The sequence below is a fragment of the Neomonachus schauinslandi genome, chromosome 11 (genome assembly GCF_002201575.2).
Source record: "Neomonachus schauinslandi chromosome 11, ASM220157v2, whole genome shotgun sequence".
In the NCBI taxonomy this organism is placed as follows: Eukaryota; Metazoa; Chordata; class Mammalia; order Carnivora; family Phocidae; genus Neomonachus; species Neomonachus schauinslandi.
In genome coordinates this window covers 73,088,828-73,110,304 of record NC_058413.1, presented here as the reverse complement: position 1 = coordinate 73,110,304, position 21,477 = coordinate 73,088,828, and the positions used below count along the sequence as shown (strand labels likewise).

At 38.3% G+C, this 21,477-nt stretch overlaps 1 protein-coding gene across 1 annotated transcript in view; it reads left to right on the top strand.

The window, feature by feature from the left end:
- Positions 1 to 20,715, top strand: part of MRE11 (MRE11 homolog, double strand break repair nuclease) — a 74,873-nt gene extending 54,158 nt beyond the window's left edge. Inside the window, exons 17-20 of the mRNA XM_044919250.1 lie at positions 4,564 to 4,622; positions 7,256 to 7,323; positions 14,087 to 14,165; positions 17,638 to 20,715. Of these exons, the coding sequence (XP_044775185.1) occupies positions 4,564 to 4,622; positions 7,256 to 7,323; positions 14,087 to 14,165; positions 17,638 to 17,694 (263 nt within the window). The 3' untranslated portion in view covers positions 17,695 to 20,715. The remainder of the gene's footprint in view (positions 1 to 4,563; positions 4,623 to 7,255; positions 7,324 to 14,086; positions 14,166 to 17,637) is intronic.
- Positions 20,716 to 21,477: the final 762 nt, after the last annotated feature.

The following is a 21,477-nucleotide window of genomic DNA, read 5'->3' as shown; positions in this document are numbered from 1 at the left end:
TTTGAGCAGCAGTGTTTACCTGAAAACCTAGACCACAGTAAACAAATACAGAGCTTTTTATCTTTATTTTCTTTCTTTAAAACTCACATGTGGCTGCCTCCTTTACATCTAGAACTTTATATCTCATAGGGTTTTTTGTGAGCATTTTTTTTCCACTTTCTGCCCTCAGCTCCTTTCAGAACTGCTATGCCTGTGAGACCTTTCACAGACATTCTTTCATGAGTCCTCTTCTGTTACCCATTGATAATGTGCAATAAAGCTGTTTGTATAGAGAAGACAGACCAGTTCAGCACTTTAAAATGTTCACAAATAACCCTTTTTTTACAAGTAATAATACTCATTTGTAAAAAGTAAGCCAAATTAATATGAAACTTAGGATTTCCTGAATTATGTGTAGGAAAAAAATCTAATTGTGGTGCCTTTGCAGCAGATGGTGTGGTTAAGAACCTGGGCTTTGTGGAGTCAGACCTGGTATGGTCGGCTAGCTCTTCACTGACTGGTTCCACGCCCTTACACCACAAGCACCAGCAGAACAGGGGTGGAGTCATTCTTTTTCATCATTTCATCATGGTGTCCGTAGTGCCTGGCTATAGTAGATGCTTATTAAATACTTGAGAATGGCTGAATAAAAGTTACTTAGAGGTTGGATAGCATAAAGGTTATAAGCATGGTTCTAAAGTCAGCCATTGGTTTGAATTCTGACTCCTTGATTTACTAGTTCTGTGTCCTTTTGGGCTTTCCATCTTCAGTGTCCTCATCTGTAAGTGGGCTGACAATTGCATTTATCTCATTGGGTTATTTTGAGGATTGATGAGAAGATACATGTGGACTATTTGGCATAGTATATACACATATTAAACCGCCAGTAAGTGTAAACTGTTTCTTTCTATTCTATAAGCTTCAGTTCCTTAGCTATAAAATTGGCAGTGTAGTACTGACTCCACAGAGTAGTTACAAGTATCAGTTGAACTTATGGGTATACATTACTTAGCACAAGACTTAGTAAGAATCCAAAAAATGATTGCTGCTATTAGTACTAGTGGCAGTGTTTAAGATAAACTTATGAAAATGGATGTTTTATAAATATTTGTCTAAATTTATCTTTTATCTAAATTCATTTGGTTTACAGTTGAACTATCTCTAACATTGGGACTTTTTTGAAAAGTGAAATAGACTTTTTAACACATACATGTAAAACATTTTTATTAGGTTGGATTTGGTGTTAAGTCTCTTGACAAAATAACCATGGGGTACTAACTATAGCTACTGTAATGTTGGGACAAAAGCACCTTTAAAATTGAAACTTCCAAACCCCTATTGTAAATGGAAGTATGAAGAAAGCTATAACGGTACAATTCTACCATTATCAAGCCCTGTGGAGTGTAGAGATTTATTATTGTACTGGAATTTTATTGGAAACAATAGATATTACACTTCCAGCCAGCAGCAATTGTAAATAATAGTTGACAGCCCAAATTTTTCCCTTGAAGTTTGTCTGCAGAGGGTGGTGAGTAAGTGAATAGTCCCTCTGAAGGCTCTGTGATTGCGCGTGGTTTACTGTCATGGCGGCCACTGCCGCATCTACAGCTACTGCTGCTAGCTACATTATTTGAATACCTGCTACTTCTAGGCACGTGGCAGAATTATTTCCATTAACCACCTCTTTTTATCTTTTCAGCAATTTTCTGCATGAATTATTAACACTATGATGTAGGAAAGACATTAGGGTTTGAAGCCGACGGCCAAGAAAGAATTCTTGAGACGTCTTTGATGCAAAAAGATGGTTTTATTAAAGCACAGGGACAGGACCCGTGGGCAGAAAGAGCTGCACGGAGGTCATGAGGAGCGGCCCATTATATACTTCCAAGTTGGGAGGGGGTTGAGGATAGTGTAAGCCTCCCAGGTATTTTGGAAACAAGGTTTCCAGGATCCTGAGGGGGCTAGCTATTGTTAGGAAAGGTCATTTATTACTGTTTAGTAAAAAGTCCGTCATGAGACCCTTCAGATGTATATCGGTGGGTCATATACTTAGGGGATGATTGTCAACATGTATTTTGGGGGTTAGAGATAAAGGAAGTTTTCTTTTTTTTTTTTTAAAGATTTTATTTATTTGACAGAGAGAGACACAGTGAGAGAGGGAACACAAGCAAGGGGAGTGGGAGAGGGAGAAGCAGGCTTCCTGCGGAGCAGGGAGCCCAATGTGGGGCTCGATCCCAGGACCCTGGGATCATGACCTGAGCTGAAGGCAGACGCTTAACGGTTGAGCCACCCAGGCGCCCCTAAAGGAAGTTTTCAGAGGAATTTTTTTTATATGTTAAAGTGGACTTACAGGATCCTGGGGTTGAGCTAAGATTGCCCTTTGCCCTTAGCAAAGTATCAACTTCAAGGCAGTTGAGTCCCTAGAGGAATGTCACTCTGCCTGTTTCAAGGACTTGTCAATGGGCTGTAGGTAGTAAGGAAACTTAGTAATTTTTCTTTTGCTTTTGTTTCCCACATCATTTTATAGGTGGGGAAATTGAGACTGAACAAAGCCAAGGAGCTTGGCTCTGGTCACCCAGCTAGTCAGTCAAAATGAGTTTAACTCTACAACCACCATACTGTATTGCCTTCCTAACAGACCTCAGTGCTTATTTTTCTGATAAAGTTAATTTCTCTCACTGACATTTGTTGGGGATAAAAAGAAAGGAAGGTTTGGTTTGTTTTTGTTTGTTTTAGGAGGGCTCGTCAGGATCTGAGAGTTTGAGGAGTCAATTAGTGAATAATTATTGAGCAGAAATATTCTTTAAGAGTCATGATGGCTGATTTTTTTATTCAGTTGCCCTGTTTAGCCTTTTGCGTAGAGTTAGGATGTGAGGCCCTAGTAATTGAGTAGAGTGGATAAGAACTTTGCTTCTGCCCTTAATCTCTCCTCTCAGATAGACATCACAAGACTGGGGATAGACCTTGAATAGGAAAAATGAATAAATCATAAATTTAGGCTAGATAGAACAATTCCTTAGTTTCCAGACTATGAGAATTTTGGACTTTGTGGATTTCTTTGAGCTTTGACTTTTTCAAGGCCTCTGTCTTTTTTTTCTCCTCTTGCCCTGTTCAGTTTGGGGGTTGTCTTGGGGGAAAACATTGTTTTATATTAAGAAATTGGTAAGGCTTAAGAGAAAATAAAACTCTAATTGGCAGTTTGAAATTTATTCTAGATTTTAAATATTCTACACCCAATTCAGTATGGGGGGGAGTGGGGGGGTTACCTCACCCCACTAAGCAATTCTTGGACATCAGCTGGGTTTCCTACAATTCAACTCAATTCTGACACTGTCTATCCAGAGGTAGCATTAGATTCCACAGGGTTAAGGGCTGAGTTCCACAAGATTGCCTCCTTCCGCTTCAGAGGCTAATCACAAACTAGCTGTGCTTCTGACTGACTGGCTATCAATCAGTTTCCCCTAATTCCCTCTTTGGATTTAATTAATTTCCTGGGGCGGCTCACAGAACTCAGGAAACTAGTTTATTCACTAAATTTATTGGTTTATTACAAAGGATACAAATCAGCAGCCAGGTAAAGAGATACAAAAGCTAAGGTCGCAAACAAAGAAATTGTATCTTCAGAGAGTTTGGGGGCCAGCACCCTGGCATATGGAAGCATTCTGGTTCACCACCTCTAAGCTTGCTGAACCCTTCCTTTGGGTTTCTGTGGCAGTTTCATTACCATTAATTGATGAAATCATTGGCTATTAGCGATTGATTCAACCTCCTGTCTCTGTGGAAATCATGGGGTGGGACTGAGTTCCAACCTTCATTTCCGATTTCCTGGTTGGCTCCCCTGGCAACCAGCCCCAGTTTTAGGTTTGGTCCAAAAGTCACTTCATTAACATAACAAAAGTCACTTTCCTGGCTCTTAGTACTTAGGAATTTCCTAGGGTTTTAGGAGCTCTGCCAGAAATGGGGACCAAGACCAAACACATATTTCTTATTATAAGATCATAGTGTCATTATTTTGACTTGGGGGAAAATAAAGGGTTAGCTAAACTTCATGTTTCTAAGTTTTTAAAGCTAAAATGTAAGGATTTAAAGGAAGTGTTATCATAGCATAAAAGATACACTGTTTTCTAGGATTTCCTCTGGACTCTTCCTTTGATATGGCTAACAAAGTAGAGGAGAATAAGAAAGCTCTTCCTGGAACCATAGGGTTCGTAATACAGCCACAGGGAATGGTACTTCCAACTGTAAGAGAAAGAAGAATATATTTGGGGTTTAATCCATTAGATGGTCAGATTTTTATCCTTCATATAGTTTCTATAAAATATTTTTAGTGTAGGTATATTTATGAGTGTTATCTGTTATTATACTTGAATAAGCCAGGAAATCAGGAGACTGGCAGCTAGGCATTGATTTATTTGAACATATATTTCCACCTCCCTTTAGATTTTAAAAAATATAAATGTTTTATAATTGGCCATCATGATTTTTGCAGATAGAGCTTACAAGATCTTTAGCTAACAATATGTACAAATTTTTTTCAGTTATTTTAAGAATAACATAACAGATGTTTATTCTTTCACGTTATAGCCTTTAAATCTGCAAGACAGCAGCCGTCCCGAAATGTTGCTGCTAAGAATTATTCAGAGGTAAGATAAAAAGTTTTATAGTTGTGTGTTAATAATTTATACTCCCTGCATTATGAATTGTCAGTTCTTTAATCTACAAAGTAAATAAAAGAAGGAAAAAGTGGGAAGCATTAAAGCTGGAGAGAATTTTATGGATTATCGAGACTGAGGGCTTTTAGGATTTTTGTTTTCTTTAAATACTGTATCTCATGATTAGAAATCCATAAATGTATGTTTACAGTAATATTTTCAAGGATAACAGTGTTGAGCCAAAAAGGTCCATGCATGGAATATTAATATTGAAGATTGGAGTTCAGTGCGTATAGAAGTCTTACTTAAATCTGGTTTCCTTTTGTTATTTATCCTCTCATAATACTGTGGCTTGTTCGCTGATGGCTGGAGCTAGACTCAAGACAAACTAAGCAGCCAGAATGTAAGGACCTCTGTCTTAAGCTCTAGATTTAACATAGGCCCTCTGCACTTCCTTTGGATTCCAAGATTTTATATGGGCTTGATGCTCCTATTACCTTACTTTCAAGACCCACATGTCTTTACGCCTAAGGCAGTGCTCTTGATTCTGTGTCAGGATTTCTCAGTAGCAGCACTGTTGACTAGGTAAGTCTTGGTTCTCAGTAGCAGCACTGTTGACCAGGTAAGTCTTGGACCAGGTAAGTCTTACTGGGAGGGACTGTTGTCTGCATTGTAGGGTTTTTAGCAACATCTTATCCTCTACCCTCTAAATGCCAGTAGCAACCCCCCTAATTATGACAATCAAAAATGTCTCCAGACATGTCCATAAGTTTCCAGAATAATAGTTACTATCACTTACAGTTGAGAATCCATGCTCTATATCAGACCTGCCCCAGTAGTGTTTTTTCAAATTTCATACTTTGTCTCTTGAATATGTGACACAATTGACCCTTTTCCAGGAAACTTCTCTGCTCTGATTCTCATTTTGTCCTTTTATCTCCCTAAACTTCATCTCCCCCCGTACCTGTTGTTGCTGATATTTGGGTGCCAGTGCTAATAACTTTTATCCTGAGCTCCATTTTATTATTTGCATTCAACTATTGCCTGCTGTCACTTGCAGATCATCTAAAAGCAAAATTAGCACATCCACAAGGTAGTGTCTTTTCTAGATTTTTCTCTTGTAAGGCAGGAACATGAGTTCAAAAGGAACAAGTTGTGCTAAACTAGCTTTTTTTTTGTTTTTCATTCTTTGATTGTGGTTACACAGTGGTAGATTGGAGGAGTGTTGAATACATTTGATTCTTTCAAGGTACATAAGACAATCTTCTGATAGTTTTATGACAAAATGCAGAAATATTGGCCGGATTCATAGCTTCTTGGACAACTACATTTAACAATTTTTTATTAGTAGTTCAATGTCAGCCTGGAAAGGGAGATCTCAGGTGCTGTTTTTTCCCTGTTTTGCCCTTGGCTTCATTCGCTAGTTGAAGACATAGCAAATGTGTGTATTAAGTGTCAAGATAACACAAAACATAGAGAGATAAGTAGTATTTTGGATGATAGAACCAAGAATAACAAATATCTCAGGGCTCCTGGGTGGTTCATTTGGTTAAGCATCTGCCTTTGGCTCAGATCATGATCCCAGACTCTCTGCTCAACGGGAGCGTGCTTCTCCCTCTGCCTGCTACTCCCCCTGCTTGTGCTCTCTCTCTGGCAAATAAATAAATAAAATCTTTAAAAAAAAAAGGAATCACAAATATCTCTACTGGGACCTAAAACTAACAAATGATGTTTAACAGGGATAAATGTAATAGAAAGATAGATATCCAGTACTTCCCACATGGTTTTATACCTAATTTTAAACTGGAAATGGAACACTAATGGTCTGACTCCTCACTAGAACCCAAGAAGTCCACAGGCACTGTCTGCACATGACGTTGTGTGAGTCATTCACCAGTCTAACTGCATGTTCCTCTAGGTACACCGGCTGCCATGGTGTTCAGGAGAAAAGTGAGCTCAGACATGTATAGAATTGAAGAGTGACATTGGAGGGAAGTCAGGCTAAGCTTCAGGTTTTGTTTTTTGTTTGTTTGTTTTTTAAGATTATACATATTTATTTGAGACAGAGAGTGTGCATGAGCAGAAGGGAGGGAGGGAGGGGCAGAGGGAGAAGGAGAAGCAGACTCCCTGCTGAGCAGGGAGTCTAATGAGGTGGGACTCGATCCCAGGATCCTGAGATACTGAGATCATGACCTGAGCCAAAGGCAGACGCTTAACCCACTGAACCACCCAGGGGCCCAAAGCTTCAGTTTTTTTTTGTTTTTTTTTTTTGTTTTGTTTTGTTTTTAAAGATTTTATTTATTTATTTATTTGAGAGAGAGAAAGAGCACAATAGGGGGGAGCAGGAGAGGGAGAAGCAGACTCCCTGCTGAGTAGGGAGCCCGATGCGGGACTCGATCCCGGGACTCCAGGATCATGACCTGAGCCGAAGGCAGTCGCTTAACCAACTGAGCCACCCAGGCGCCCCCAAAGCTTCAGTTTTAACAATTGGTTTCTGCCCCCGTTTTTCTGACTTTTTTTTTTTTTTGTATATTTGAAAATTTTTTTTGAGATTCAGCTATTTATTTTTATTCAGATAAATTCCATTCCCATAAAAACTATTCCCTGTTTTGTTTTTCCCTTAGGTGATTGAGGTGGATGAGTCAGATTTGGAAGAAGACATTTTTCCTACCACTTCAAAAACAGAACAGAGGTAGGTGCAGTGATTTTCTGCAAGAAGAAACATCTGAAAAAATTTAAAATTATCCAGAATTCTACCTATATGTTTTTCTGTGCCATAGAAGTTTAATAGATTTATTTTCAACTGGTCAAGTAAATAGAGAAGTGAAAAACAGAGCAAAGGCTAGTTCATAGAGGTGATGCAGCATTATTGCAGGTGTTTTTCAATGAAACTTAACCTGTAATTTATTTCCTTTTGCCTTTATTACTCAAGAATTTTCCTGATGGAGTTCTGTGTTCTCTCTAATTAACAGAAAATAGTTTTGTATTTTTTTTAATATTTGATTTCAGCTTCTCTTCTTCATTATCACATTTTTACATACTGAGTTACACAGGGTGCTGTGCTGAATGAACACTAAAGAGAGGATCACATTGGCTCTTCTTGCCTTTGGAGCACGTGTATGCTTTTTCTTGTCCCTTTTGGTTTTTGCCATTTTTGCTATTACTGTAAAGCTGGCTTGACGCACTATTAGTATTTCTGTGTTAGTATTTTAGATGGACACTGCTTAACTGAAGCTCAGTTAATGAAAATTTCTACTTAAGAAGATAATCGAGAGCTTGTTTTAACAGATTTTTCACCTGATTGCTTTTTAACTCAAAATAATCTTCATGCCAAAGTAACCCATGTTGGGGTGGCCTGCCATTGGCCACTACAAAATTATCAGGGTGCAGCAATAAAGAGTAATGTCACAGGCCACAGACATCTGCTTTGAAAGGGAGATCAGGGAAGGCGTCTGCGGAGGTCACGTTTAAGCTGAAATCTTACTGAGAGACTTGACCTTGCAAAAAGCAGAGGGAAAAGCACATATGGAGTCTCTCTTTTTTTTTTTTAGTTTATTTTTTCTTTTTAATTTAAATTCCGTTAATTAACATATAATGTATTATTGATTTCAGAGGTACAGGTCTGTGATTCATCAGTCTTAATATAACACCCAGTGTTCATGACATCACATGCCTTCCCCAGTGTCCGTTCCCAGTTACCCCATTCCCCCACCTCCCTCCCCTCCAGCAACCCTCAGTTTGTTTCCTATGATTAAGAGTCTCTTATGGTTTGTCTCCGTCTCTGATGTCATCTTGTTTTATTTTTTCCTCTCTTCCCCTCTGATCCTTTGTTTTGTTTCTTAAATTCCACATGGGTGAGATCATATGATAATAGTCTTTCTCTGATTGACTTATTTCACTTAGCATAATATCCTCTACTTCCATCCACGTCGTTGCAAATGGCAAGATTTCATTTTTTTTTTTTTTTGATGGCCGATAGTATTCCATATACTACTCTATATATAGGTGGTATACATATATACCACCTCTTCTTTATCCACTCATCTGTCGATGGACATCTGGGCTCTTTCCATAGTTTGGCTATTGTGAACATTGCTGCCATAAACATTGGGGTGCAGGTGTCCCTTCAGATCACGGTGCCCCTTCAGATCACTGTATTTGTATCTTTGTAAATATATATATATTTGTAAATACCTAGTAGTGCAATTGCTGGGTTATAAGGTAGCTCTGTTTTTAATTTCTTGAGGAAACTCCATACTGTTTTCCAGAGTGGCTGCACACCAGTTTGCATTCCCAACAGTGTAGGAGGGTTCCCCTTTCTCCACATCCTTGCCAACATATGTCATTTCCTGACGTGTTAATTTTAGCCATTCTGACCCGTGTGAGGTGGTATCTCATTGTGGTTTTGACTTGTATTTCCCTGATGCTGAGTGATGTTGAGCATTTTTTCATGTGTCTGTTGGTCATTTGTATGTCTTCTTTGGAGAAATGTCTTTTCACATCTTCTGCCCATTTCTTGACTGGATTTTTTGTTTTTTGGGTGTTGAGTGATAAGTTCTTTATAGGTTTTGGATACTAGCCCTTTATCTGATAAGTCATTTACAAATATCTTCTCCCATTCTGTAGGTTGTCTTTTGGTTTTGTTGACTATTTCCTTTGCTGTGCAAAAGCTTTTTATCCTGATGAAGTCCCAATAGTTCATTTTTGCTTTGGTTTCCCTTGCCTCTGGAGACAAGAAGTCTAGCAAGAAGTTGCTGCGGCCGAGGTCACAGAGGTTGCTGCCTGTGTTCTCCTCTAGTATTTTGATGGATTCCTGCCTCACATTTAGGTCTTTCATCCATTTTGAGTTTATTTTTCTGTATGGTGTAAGAAAGTGGTCCAGTTTCATTCTGCATGTGACTGTCCAATTTTCCCAACACCATTTGTCTTTTTTCCATTGGATATTCTTTCCTGCTTTATCGAAGATTACTTGACCATAGAGCTGAGGGTCCATTTCTGGGCTCTCTATTCTGTTCCATTGAACTATGTGTCTGTTTTTGTGCCAGCACCATACTGTCTTGATGATTACAGCTTTGTAGTAGAGCTTGAAGCCCAGAATTATGATACCACCAGTTTGGGTTTTCTTTTTCAACATCCCCCTGGCTATTTGGGGTCTTTTCTGGTTCCATACAAATTTTAGGATTATTTGTTTCCAGTTCTGTGAAAAAAATTGATGGTATTTTGGTAGGGATTGTATTAAATGTATAGATTGCTCTGGGTCGCATAGGTATTTTAACAATATTTGTTCTTCCAATCCATGAGCATGGGATGTTTTTTCATTTCTTTGGGTCTTCCTCAGTTTCTTTCATGAGTGTTCTGTAGTTTTCTGAGTACAGATCCTTTGCCTCTTGAAAAAGAAACAAGTTTACTGTAGTTTAGGAGCCAGTGACTAAAACATGGAAAAGAAGGGATTTGAGATACGAATAGGAAAGGCAGGAGTACCTCATGAAGCAGGAAGAGTTGAGCAGGGTAAGGTATTTGGACTTCGTTATAAATGCAGGGACATCATGGAAGGATTTTGAGAGAGTAGTGGCACCATCTGATTACGTTTATAAAGGATCCCTGTGGTACAGGAGGCAGGGTAGAAGCAGGCTAACCTGAAAGGAGTGTGCTGTGGGTAGTCCCCAAAAGAGGACAGAGGCTTGCACCAGAGCAGTAGCAGGGGAAAGGGAGAGAATAGACGGTTTCGGGATATATTGGGAGGTAGACATGACAGAAGTCGGGGATGTATTGAATGTTTGGAGTGAGGGAGGATGAGGTATCATGGTTGATTTCCAGGTTTCCTACTTGAACACTTGGTGCCATACACTGAGAAAGACATAAAAGAAGAGAAACAGATTTTTATAAAGGATGATAGGCAGATAATCAGAAGTTCTGCTTTAGACGTGGGAAGTTTGAGTTGCCTGTGAAATTTATATGAAGGGGGGGTGGTTGTAGGCAATTGGATATATGAGTCCAGAGTTCAGATAAGAGGTTTGAATGATACCTAAATTTACTTCTCAACAGCATATAACTGATACACAGATACTTAACTTGAAGCCATTGGAATGGACTGATCACCTTAAAAGAGAAGGTAGAGAGAAAAGAGGGCTTGTGTTCCAGTACTTGGGTTTTAACCTTTAGAATTTAGGAGAAGTAGAAGCAGTGAGAAAGACCCAGAAGAGTATAGAGTTACCAAAGCCAGTGCCAGCCTTGGTAAAACTAGGAGCGCAGAATACCAAGACAGGCTCAGATGCGAGTCAGATTGTGTTTTTGTGGTCCATAGTTGAGGATAATTGGGATAGAATTTCTCAGTCTTGAGTTACTGTCTTAAACTTGAGTCCTATATTAATCAGGCCTCCTTTGGTTCTTTGGTCCAGTAGAAACCTAACTCACATTTGCTTAGGGAAAAGGAGTTTTATTGAAAGAATATCAGAATATGTCCATTGAAGGAAGAGAGAGTCCCTTTCGTACTTGTTGGGTCATTTTTGTCTTTGTGAGTGAAAACACACACAAACAAGAACAGGTGTAGCTTTCTGAGGTTTTTTCCCCCAGTTGTGCATCAGTAGTTGAGAGGAATGTAGAACTTTAGCTTGCATGAGGTCCTTATTTTTCATTATTGGAACTAATGAAAATACTATTTTAGTATGTTTGACATATATTTTAAGGGTATTAAAGAAAAATACCTTGATTTTGTTACCATTTGGGGTTGTCTACTTTTCAGTAGAATAAATGTCTGTTGCTTTCTTATTTACTCGTGAGGTAATAAGAATAACTGAGTTGTTTATTCTTCTGAGCCTTTACATGCTCACATGCACCCCAGGAGGGGGATGAAACTATAACTACGTTATCCTCATTTTTCCCTTGGAAGAAAGTGAGGCACTTGGAAGAAAGTAGGTGAAGTGACTTACCTACGGTGACTCCTAGTCACACATCCAGGCATTCTGCTCCAGACCTGTCTCTGCTGTTGCTTCGTAGCATAATAGATTCACCTCTCAAACCATTGTGCAGGCAATAAAAACCATTTAAATGATGAAAGGCAATTTAGAAATTAACATTTTAGCAGCAGATCTGAAATCAGCCACCATAGATTTGTAGTTTCTGATGACAGCAACTGAATGACACAATTTAGGCGGGTTTTGAAGAATTATTTACTAATGGCATGGTTTGTATGGTTATTTTGATTATTTACGGTACTTAAGCTCTGCAGCTTGCTAGGTATGGTCCTTGTACAAGTTTTTTTACTTCTCTCTGCCTCAGTATCCTCATTTTGTAAAAGGAATATAATAATATTTACCCCATAGGGTTATGAGATTTAAGTGGGTTAATATTTATAAAGTGCTAAGTACAGTGCATGACACACAGTAACAGCTCTGTGTTTATTAAATAAATTAAATAACAGGCTAGGGAAAATAGAGCAAGAATAATAGGAGGAATGGTAAGCAATAAAAGCATTAATATGCCCGGCAGTTAACGTGAAAAAGGAAGTAACTTCCAGTTGTAAAACTCCCTTCTGCCAGACAGGTAACAGAAAGCCTACTTTTCCCTGGAAAAGTTGTCCAAACTTTGTCCTTGCACCTTGGAGTGGTGGGGAACTCACATTTTTGCGGCACCTGTTACGTGCCATATACAATATAAAGCCAATTTAACATGTTACCTTGTGCTTAGAACACTGCTACAATGGACTTCTTGGCTGAACATCTCTAGACGGGACCTCTGATTTATGACCCCAAATGATATCTGAACAAAAAGGTAGAAAATTTACAGCCCTTGGCGCTCAGTTTGACACACCGTGTTTATTTTAGCCATCCACATGAAGCTAATCAAATTAAACCCTTTCTCATATCCAGGACAAGGCCCATTTATTCGACCCAGCAATCAAAACGATAAAACCATTTCTTTCCCTCCCCACTGTTGATTTCTAAGGATAAGGGATCCTTTGCAGATGAGATCTGTAGGTCTGTGGGGTTTCCCGATGCAGAACTTAGGACTCTTGCTATGATCAGATGAGCCACTGTCCCTCAGAGATGACTGGCTTGTTTCTGGGTCCTTTTGGTTATTTGGGGAGTCATCAGAAGCAGAGTCAGGTCTCAGTGGGTGTTTCCTTCCGTAAACCACCCCCTTTGCCCAACCCCCAAGAAGAACACATTCACTTAACTTTGCCACCTTGGCACTGTGGCTTTATGCTCTTAATGATCTGCTTCTTCCTGTCACAGATAGAAACAAGTCAACAACTGACCAGTTCCTGCTTAGGTCAAGTATAGAGAGATGGGCACGCCCCAGATGGATTACTTGATAAATTTCCTTGATCTCTACTTTTAAAGCCTTGTTGCCCATCAAGTTTGCTTGATAGATCCTCCTGTCCTTTACTTTTATGTAGATGAACCTGTGGTTTTTTTCTTTCCTTCTGACACATGACCTCTTGATTCTCAACCTACTTGTCCAGACAAGACCTTCAGACATACTTCTCTTGCTGTAACATCCCAAAGCATGGTAATAAATTATTAGCTAAGAATTTACAAATGCTGCTTTCATTTAAGACAGGAGTCAGCAAACTTTCTGAAAGGGCCAGATAATAAATATTTTAGGCTTTGCAGACCAAGAGGCAAAATTGAGGGTATCATGTAGGTATTTGTATAACCATTTAAATGTACCCCATTTCAAAGTGGGAAAACCATTCTTAGTGGCAGTAAAAAATCAGGCAGGCTGGATAGGCTGCAGTGGCCTGATCTAAGAGGATTTAGAATTCCTGCTGATAAAAAGACATACAAATACGAGTTCCATTACCACAAGTTAAGCTTCGTAAGGATGGGAATCATGATCTTGTTCGCTGATATTTCCCAGGGCCTATCAGAGTACCTGGAAAAGAGCAAGCACTCAGTATATATTTGCTATTTGATTTGGATTGAACGTGAATAATACGAACAGTGAGGTAACCCTAGAAAGCAGTGAGCCTCCCCTGAAATCTCTTTATCTTGTTACGGAAACATAACTGGTATTTAAATACAAATATTTCAGTGTTACAGTTTTCAGGAGTGGGGGATGATAGTAGATGCATGTTAATATATGCTAAGCACTATAATAATAAGCAAGGATCAGTGTAGTATTGAATATATGTCAGGCACTGATCTAGTATATTAACATAGTAGATCTCTAAAACATTATTATTATCCTCATTTTATGGATGAGGAAATTGAGGCAGAGAGGCTAAGTAACTTGCCTGAAGCCACATAGCTAGCAAAGACAAAACTGGAATTCAGACCCTGGCCCTAGAGTCCTTTTCCTCACCATTAAGTTTTTACTGTCTCTAACGTAGGTTGAAGGGAATGTATTAGCTATTTTTATTCATGGCTGCTACTAGAATGAAAAATTGAGCTTAAAACGGCTTATGAATTCTCTGGTTCGCTTTCTTTGTTTTTTCCATGTTTCTGCCTCAGGTGGTCAAGCACATCATCATCAAGCAAGCGCATGTCCCAGAGCCAAATAGCTAAAGGGGTCGATTTTGAATCAGATGAGGTAATAAAGTAATATTGTTAAATCTTCATCAATTTTTAGCTGTTTATAAAATTTAAATAAGGACTGCTAAGCTAGTTGCTGGAAATTATTTTTTTTAAATACTTACATTGATAACCTTCCTTTGAACTGTACTTAATGTTAAGAGTCAACAAGTAGCGGGCACCTGGGTGGCTCAGTTGGTTGAGCGACTGCCTTCGGCTCAGGTCATGATCCTGGAGTCCCGGGATCGAGTCCCACATCGGGCTCCCTGCTCAGCAGAGAGTCTGCTTCTCCCCCTGACCCTCCCCCCTCTCATGCTCCCTCTCTATCTCATTCTTTCTCTCAAAAAAATAAAAAAAAAATTAAAAAAAAAAAAAAAAAGGTTTAAAAAAAAAAAAAGAGTCAACAAGTAGCATTTGTTGAGTAAATGTAAATACTCAGATATAAAAGGCCTGCCAATTTTTAAAATATGATATTCACTCAATTCTTAACTTAATTTGCCCTGTTAATCGTGGATCAGAATAGTTTTTCTCAGCTTCTGTCATTTGTATTTGAAGAAGTGGTGATGATATTCTAGAAGTTTTTAATGTTACTTTAATAAAATATTTATTAAGTACTTACTATATGCTTTACACATTTCATATACAAAAGGGTACATGGTGGTGATTTTCAGTTACAGAGGGGTTCAGATATTGACTGAAGGTGACACATGGCAGGACGTGTGAAAGAAACTCCAGTTTCTGTCTGGACCAGAAAACTATCAAATCTCTTCTAACCTGAATGAGAAGGAATAGGAAGAGGCAGACTCAAGACTAGCCTCTTGGCTTTACTCATCCTTTGGTTCAGCTGCGTTAAAGCCTGGCCTTTCCTGTTCCTCCACGGCAGCCAGTTGAAGGGCCTTTTCTAGTTTTTGTTGAATTGCTTTAACATGTTTTTCTTAGCTCTATAACCCCTTTCATTTCTTTATTTTTATTTATTTTGTTTTTTAATTTTTAATTTTTATTTTTATTTATTTTTTTAAAGATTTTATTTATTTATTTGACAGAGAGAGACACAGCGAAAGAGGGAACACAAGCAGAGGGAGTGGGAGAGGGAGAAGCAGACTCCCCGCAGAGCAGGGAGCCCGATGCGAGGCTCGATCCCAGGATCCTGGGACCATGACCTGAGCCGAAGGCAGACGCTTAATGACTAAGCCACTCAGGCGCCCCTTTTTTTAACTTTTTAAAAGATTTTATTTATTTGAGGGAGCGAGCGAGCACAAGCAGGGGGGAGGGGCACAGGGAGAGGAAGAAACAGGCTCCCTGCTGAGCAGGGAGCTGTACCCAGGACCCTGAGATCATGACCTAAGCCAAAGGCAAATGCTTAACCGACTTGAGCCACCCAGGTGCCCCATTTCTTTATTTTTATTTAAAAAGTTTTTTAATTGTGATACAAACATACGGTGTAAAATTTGCCATCTTAGGGGCATCTGGGTGGCTCAGTCCATGAAGCGTCTGCCTTTGGCTCAGGTCATGATCCCAGGGTCTTGGAATCAAGCCCCACATTGGACTCCCTGCTCAGCAAGGAATCTGCTTCTCCCTTCTCCCTCTCCCTCTGCCCCTGCTCGTGTTCTCTCTCTCACTCTCCTAGTCTCTCTCAGATAAATAAGTAAAATCCTTAAAAAAAAAAAAAAAACTTGCCATCCTAAACATTTTTCAGTGTGCAGTGCTCTAGTGTGAAGTATATTCACTTCGTTGTGCAGTAGATCTCCAGAATTTTTTCATCTTCCAGAATTAAAAATATCCACACATTGAACAACTAACTCCTCATTTCCCTTTCCTCCCAGCCCCTGGTAACCACCATTCTAATTTTTGTCTTTCTGAATCGGACTGCTTTAGATACAGTGCTGTGAGTGGAATCACAGTATTTATCTTTTTAGTGACTGTCTTATGTCACTCAGTATAATGTCCTGCAGGTTCATCCCTGCTATAGCATGTGACTCACACCTTTCATTTTTGAGCTTCAGCTGTTGCTGTCATGTTCCTGTATCCCAGCTGTGGTTTTGAACCAGCTTGAGGAGAGGACTCACCAGCAGTTCAGGCTGCAGAGAAGAATGGCAGCATGAGCTCAGTCTCCCTGTGAAATACTCAAGTGTTGCCTGCAGGAGGGAAGCAAGCAGTTGTGGACTCATTTGTTCATTCCAAACATCTAGATAGACATGTTAAATGTTACAGTTAAAGATTTGTATATAGTTCATGTTAACTGCAAAGGAAAACAATGAGCAAATTATTATGCCTCAAGTTGGATTTATCTCTGGTTTTTAATAAGTTCTGCCTTTGTTAATAGCAGAAAATGAATCAATAAATGTGAGTTTGTATTTTTCAAGGCATTCATTTCTCACTAGAGATAGTTAATTTAGCTAACATTTGAATGTGTTGATGGTGATATCACCAACAAAGCTTAACACCAAATAATTATCCCTATTTATCAATGTCTTAAACATAAATCACGGGTGCCTGAGTGGCTCAGTCGGTTAAGTGTCTGCTCAGGTCATGATCCCAGGGTTCTGCATCGGGCTTCCTGCTCAGTGGGGAGCCTGCTTCTCCCTCTGCCATTCCCCCTACTTATGCTCTCTTGCTCTCTCTCCCTCTCAAATAAATTAAAAAAGAAAAAGAAAAAATTTACAGGCAAATTTGCTTTCCCTGAATATATAACTAGAGAATACGTAAGAATCAATTTTAAGTTATCCTCATCTAAATTTTATAATTTGGGCTTATCTGAGATTTGTTAATTTTCCTACTCTTTAAGCAAACTGCTAATTCTAATATCTGATAGTCTTGTCTGCTCTTATATGCATATAATCTTCAGCCTCATTCCAGCATGAGAACTCTTTCATACGGCTTCTTTTTCCAGAAAGAGATTTGAAAGATTTTGATTTGCTTGGTGCTTTTTGCAGCAGTCTGAGAGTAGCTGTCTGCTGCTGGCATGAAATGGGTACCAGGAAATAAGAATTATAGCTATTTCTGAGTTAGGTCATGTGCCTTCATTATTTTGGGGGATGAGTTTCCAGAACATTAGGTAACACGAGTAATAAAATGTAATTGGAAAAAAACCTATTCAAAAAGCAAACAGATATGACTTGAAGAGTATTAATTTTCCTGGCTTACCCATACCTTATTTGCCTTTATTAAGGTCAATAATTGAGAGAAGTGTATATGGTATATATTGTAGGGATACATACACACACATATATATATATCAGGATCAATTATTTTCAGTGCTTCCTAAGAATTTAATTGACTTACTTCCACGGTGAAATAGCTACTAGGGAAGGGAGGAAAAGATAAATGAACGGACTATTCATATTCATAAAGGAAATAGAAAAATGAAAGTCTACGTCTTGTGAAAGGAGGAAATGGCTTTTACTGGTATTGTTGTTTACCCATGAGCATGTCTATCTTGTCTGAGTGAAGCATGGAACGGTCACTCACGTAACATTTGTATGTCATTTCAGGATGACGATGACGATCCTTTTATGAACATGAGTTCTTTAAGAAGAAACAGAAGATAATATATTTAATATAACTTTGAAGTTTTCAAGATTCAGGAAAAATCAAAACATTGCAAGCTAAGAGTTTACAGTTTTTTAAAGTATTGCTGTTAACTAAAGAATTTGAAAGAGACTTAACAGGGAAATTTAATGTATAAGAATTTATGTTTTTGAGTATCATTTCCTGAACATGACTCCTTTGAGCAGCTTCCCAGCTCAAGAACATACAGAATAACATTGGCTCTCCTTATTTTTTTAATCTAGTTGTTAACATTACCTGGGGCTGCTCTATAAAATCAGAATGTTATTTTCTTCACATACATTAGTGTATGTCGTACTGAATGAGGGCTTTGCTTAAATACCATTCTTGAGAGTAAGGATTAAAAGAAATCTATCACTATATGTTTCTGCTTCATGATCAAAGACTATGACTATTTTAATGTAGTTACGTTTAGCCGAAGTTGAGGAAAAGAGCTTATAAAATTTGACCCCTTTATAATTTTACTAATTCCTAGAGATTCTGGATTTCCTGAAGGTAAAATAATCTTTGTGAAACTGTGCCTAAGCTCGCTTGCTGTTCATTACTCTGTATTGTTCTTTTTCTAAAGCTTGTGGTAGTTCAGCCACTGAGACTTTGAATGTTAGAAGTACCTTATGCTTTGAATAATTAGACATATTTGTATTAAAAAATAGAAAAATCTCGGAATTATTAAGCTTTTGATTTTAGTTGTAGCAGATTTTTAAAAGATTGTGTTCCCACTGGGTTCCCATTAGTCATTTTCTTCATTCTTTATGGTTCTCTCTTCTCTTACTCTAGAGCTCTCTCATTTATTTCTACAAGGAAAAGTGTTAAAAAAAAAAAACAAAAACCTATTCCTAACTGTATTTTTCTTAGAAAATATTGAAGAACTTTTTTAGATAGAGTGATCAGTTGAGCATTATATTAGATTAAGATACTGAAATATAATTTCTGTGGACTCTCAATGCCAAAATTTCATATTAATAATGTTTTATCTTAACATCGGACATGCCCAGTTCCAGAAATCTTAGTGAAGCAGCTTTGTCAAGTCCATATTTTCTCCCATCCAAGTACTGGCCAGGCCTGACCTTGCTTAGCTTCTGCGATCAGGCACGTTCAGGGGGTACGGCCGTGGGCAAGCTTGTATTTCTTTCCTTGTGTTCGGGGGGCAGGGGACATAATTTGACCTCTTCAAATCTAAGTTCAATAATTCCATCTCCATCTTAAGACTGTTAGAACACCCCCTGAGTATTTCTTCTTTTCATCTCTGAGGTAGTTATATTGAAAGACTCCTTAGGGAAGCCACAGGTCTTGGTGGTACAACAGCCTGACATTTCTTCACTTGCAGAATTAAACACTTGACTGAGCAATATTCATGATTACTGGCATGGTCACACCTGGACTATGTCAAATTGTAAAAGACAGAACATTTGCATAGTGGCTCTCTCCATATTATAGCCCTTGGAAATGGCCTCGGTCAAGAACTGGGATATAACATTCTGTGGGATAAATTGGGATGAAACATGTGTTTTAAATATTTTTTTAAAAAAATATTTCTGTACCCAACTTGAGCAAAGAGATTAGGTGAGCAGACAGCATTAACTCAGCAAAGGCATTGGCCTGTGAAATATCTCAGGTACCTGTCCCGACATCTTTACTGTCCCCAGCAGCAGTGAAGCCAGGAGTGAGAGTTGCTTTCCATGTACAATGGAAGCTGGCTTGGGTGGCAGCGTCTGGGAAATGTAGGAGACAGTCACGAAAGCATGCTGACAAAGTTCTTGCGAAAAAAGGACTTTCTCTCTAAAAATGGCTCCATGGTATGACAAAGGTACTAAATGTCATGCCGATGGCTCCTAGGAAAGATGATTCCATGGCAATTAGAGAAGTGAAATTCTCAGCGAATGCAAGTCATTTTGTTAAGTTTGTGTCGCTTCAATATGGTAAATAAAACGTGAAAGAAAATCCTTTCTGATGGAATATTGTTAATGTAGTTAAATATGCCATATAGCCTTGCTGTTCTGTATCGATGCCATAAAATCTAGGGTTTTTTGGGTTTTCAGACATGTTAGTACAGGTGTGTATGGGTGATTCCAGATGATCGCAGAACACCTGCAGTTGCTCTTGGAGGCCGAGAGAGCAGTGATGAAAACATTCTGAGGGAAAAAATCCTTCCATTATTTACCAAAGAATGTACCCCTTTCTGGTGTTCTGTTCCTATCATAAAAATATAGCAATGCATTTACAAGGTTAAGAATGCATTGTAATTCTAGGAAATTCTAGGAAGTATGACTGGTGCTTAGAAAGTTCAAGCATTTAGGCATATGACATAAATCAGGTCCATAGAAACCATTTTTGTTTCCCCTAAACTTTTAAAATTTACAGAGTACAAAAACAAAAGTCATGTGGTTTAATAAAGAATTATAAAGTGAGTACTCATGGCACCTCTATGCAGCTCAAGAACTAGACTATCTCTAGCGCCCTGGAAGCCTGCTGAGTGTTCTCCCCTCTCCTCTGGCTAACCAGTCTTGACTTCTGTCTTTGAGAAGCTCTTATTTTTGCCACAAGGTGGCGCTTCCACTGTTAGATGGCAAATAGGATGATACAACAGCAAATCTGAAAGGAGGAAGTTAGTAGAGTTTTGCAGTAAATTTGGAACCTATGCAATAATACTAAGCCTATGCAGTAATACCAGATTAGCCTTCTAATCTTAGATGTAAATTGCTTTACATATTTCACCTGGCTCTGCCTGTTACTAAGGAAATTGCCAGTTTGATAAATTTTACAAATAATGGTTCAAGAAGAAACTGTTTCAAAGAGAAAAACCCTTTATTAGAAAAATTAAATTAAAAAGTTTCCCATTGTGAAATTTGTCTTTTGAAATGTGCTATATTTAAAAATAACTTTCCCCCAGTGTAATCTGATTTTTTTAATCTATCATGCATTTAATTCATGGTGTTCTGTAGCTTTTTAAAGCTAATTACCATTAAGATTATTGTAAAGATTTTATAGAATAAAGGTTTGTGTTTTAAGTCCAAAGAGTTTCCATATTCTTGAATGAAAAATGTCTGTGTTTTGTCATTTGCTTATCCCTTTTAATACTTTTTAAGTCATTGTTTATTAGCTAAGTCTGAAGATACTAGAATTTTAGTTTGGTCTCTGTAAAGCCAGTTCACACAGCTTGCTATTGGCAGCACATTTGTATATCTTGACCGTGACACTTCACTAGATTTAAATTATAGTTTAAATACAGTTTTTAAATTATAAAGGCAATGTATATTTATTCTTTAAAATTCAAACGTTGGAATATGTATTAAAAATGTGTATATTTCCCTGTAATCCTCTCCCCAGACTTAACTCCGAACAATTAGCTGCATATTTCTGCAATTGCTTTAGCATGATTACTGATAAAAATTGTTGAATTAGAACCCCCAATTATGTAGTCAAATATTTTAGTCCTTATATCAAGGTGTATTTTCAGCTTGGTACTTGACATCCTGATGTTTCCACATCCGATTTGTCAACCTCTTTTAGTTAAACCACCATTGTCTGTTTTGAAGGATAACTGTACTGCTTTTCAATGCATAATTGAAATGTTACCACTGCATTTGGGTCAAATGGAAGAATGTTCAATCTGTGTGTCTTGCCATCAGAAGTAGTAAAGTGATTTTCAAAGGGCTGTTGGCCAGTGATGGCACATGATGGTTGTGTGTGACCGAGGCCACACTCTAATGCTTCTTAGAGCCACTCTACGGTCCCGACGGTTTACATGGAGATACCAACACTAC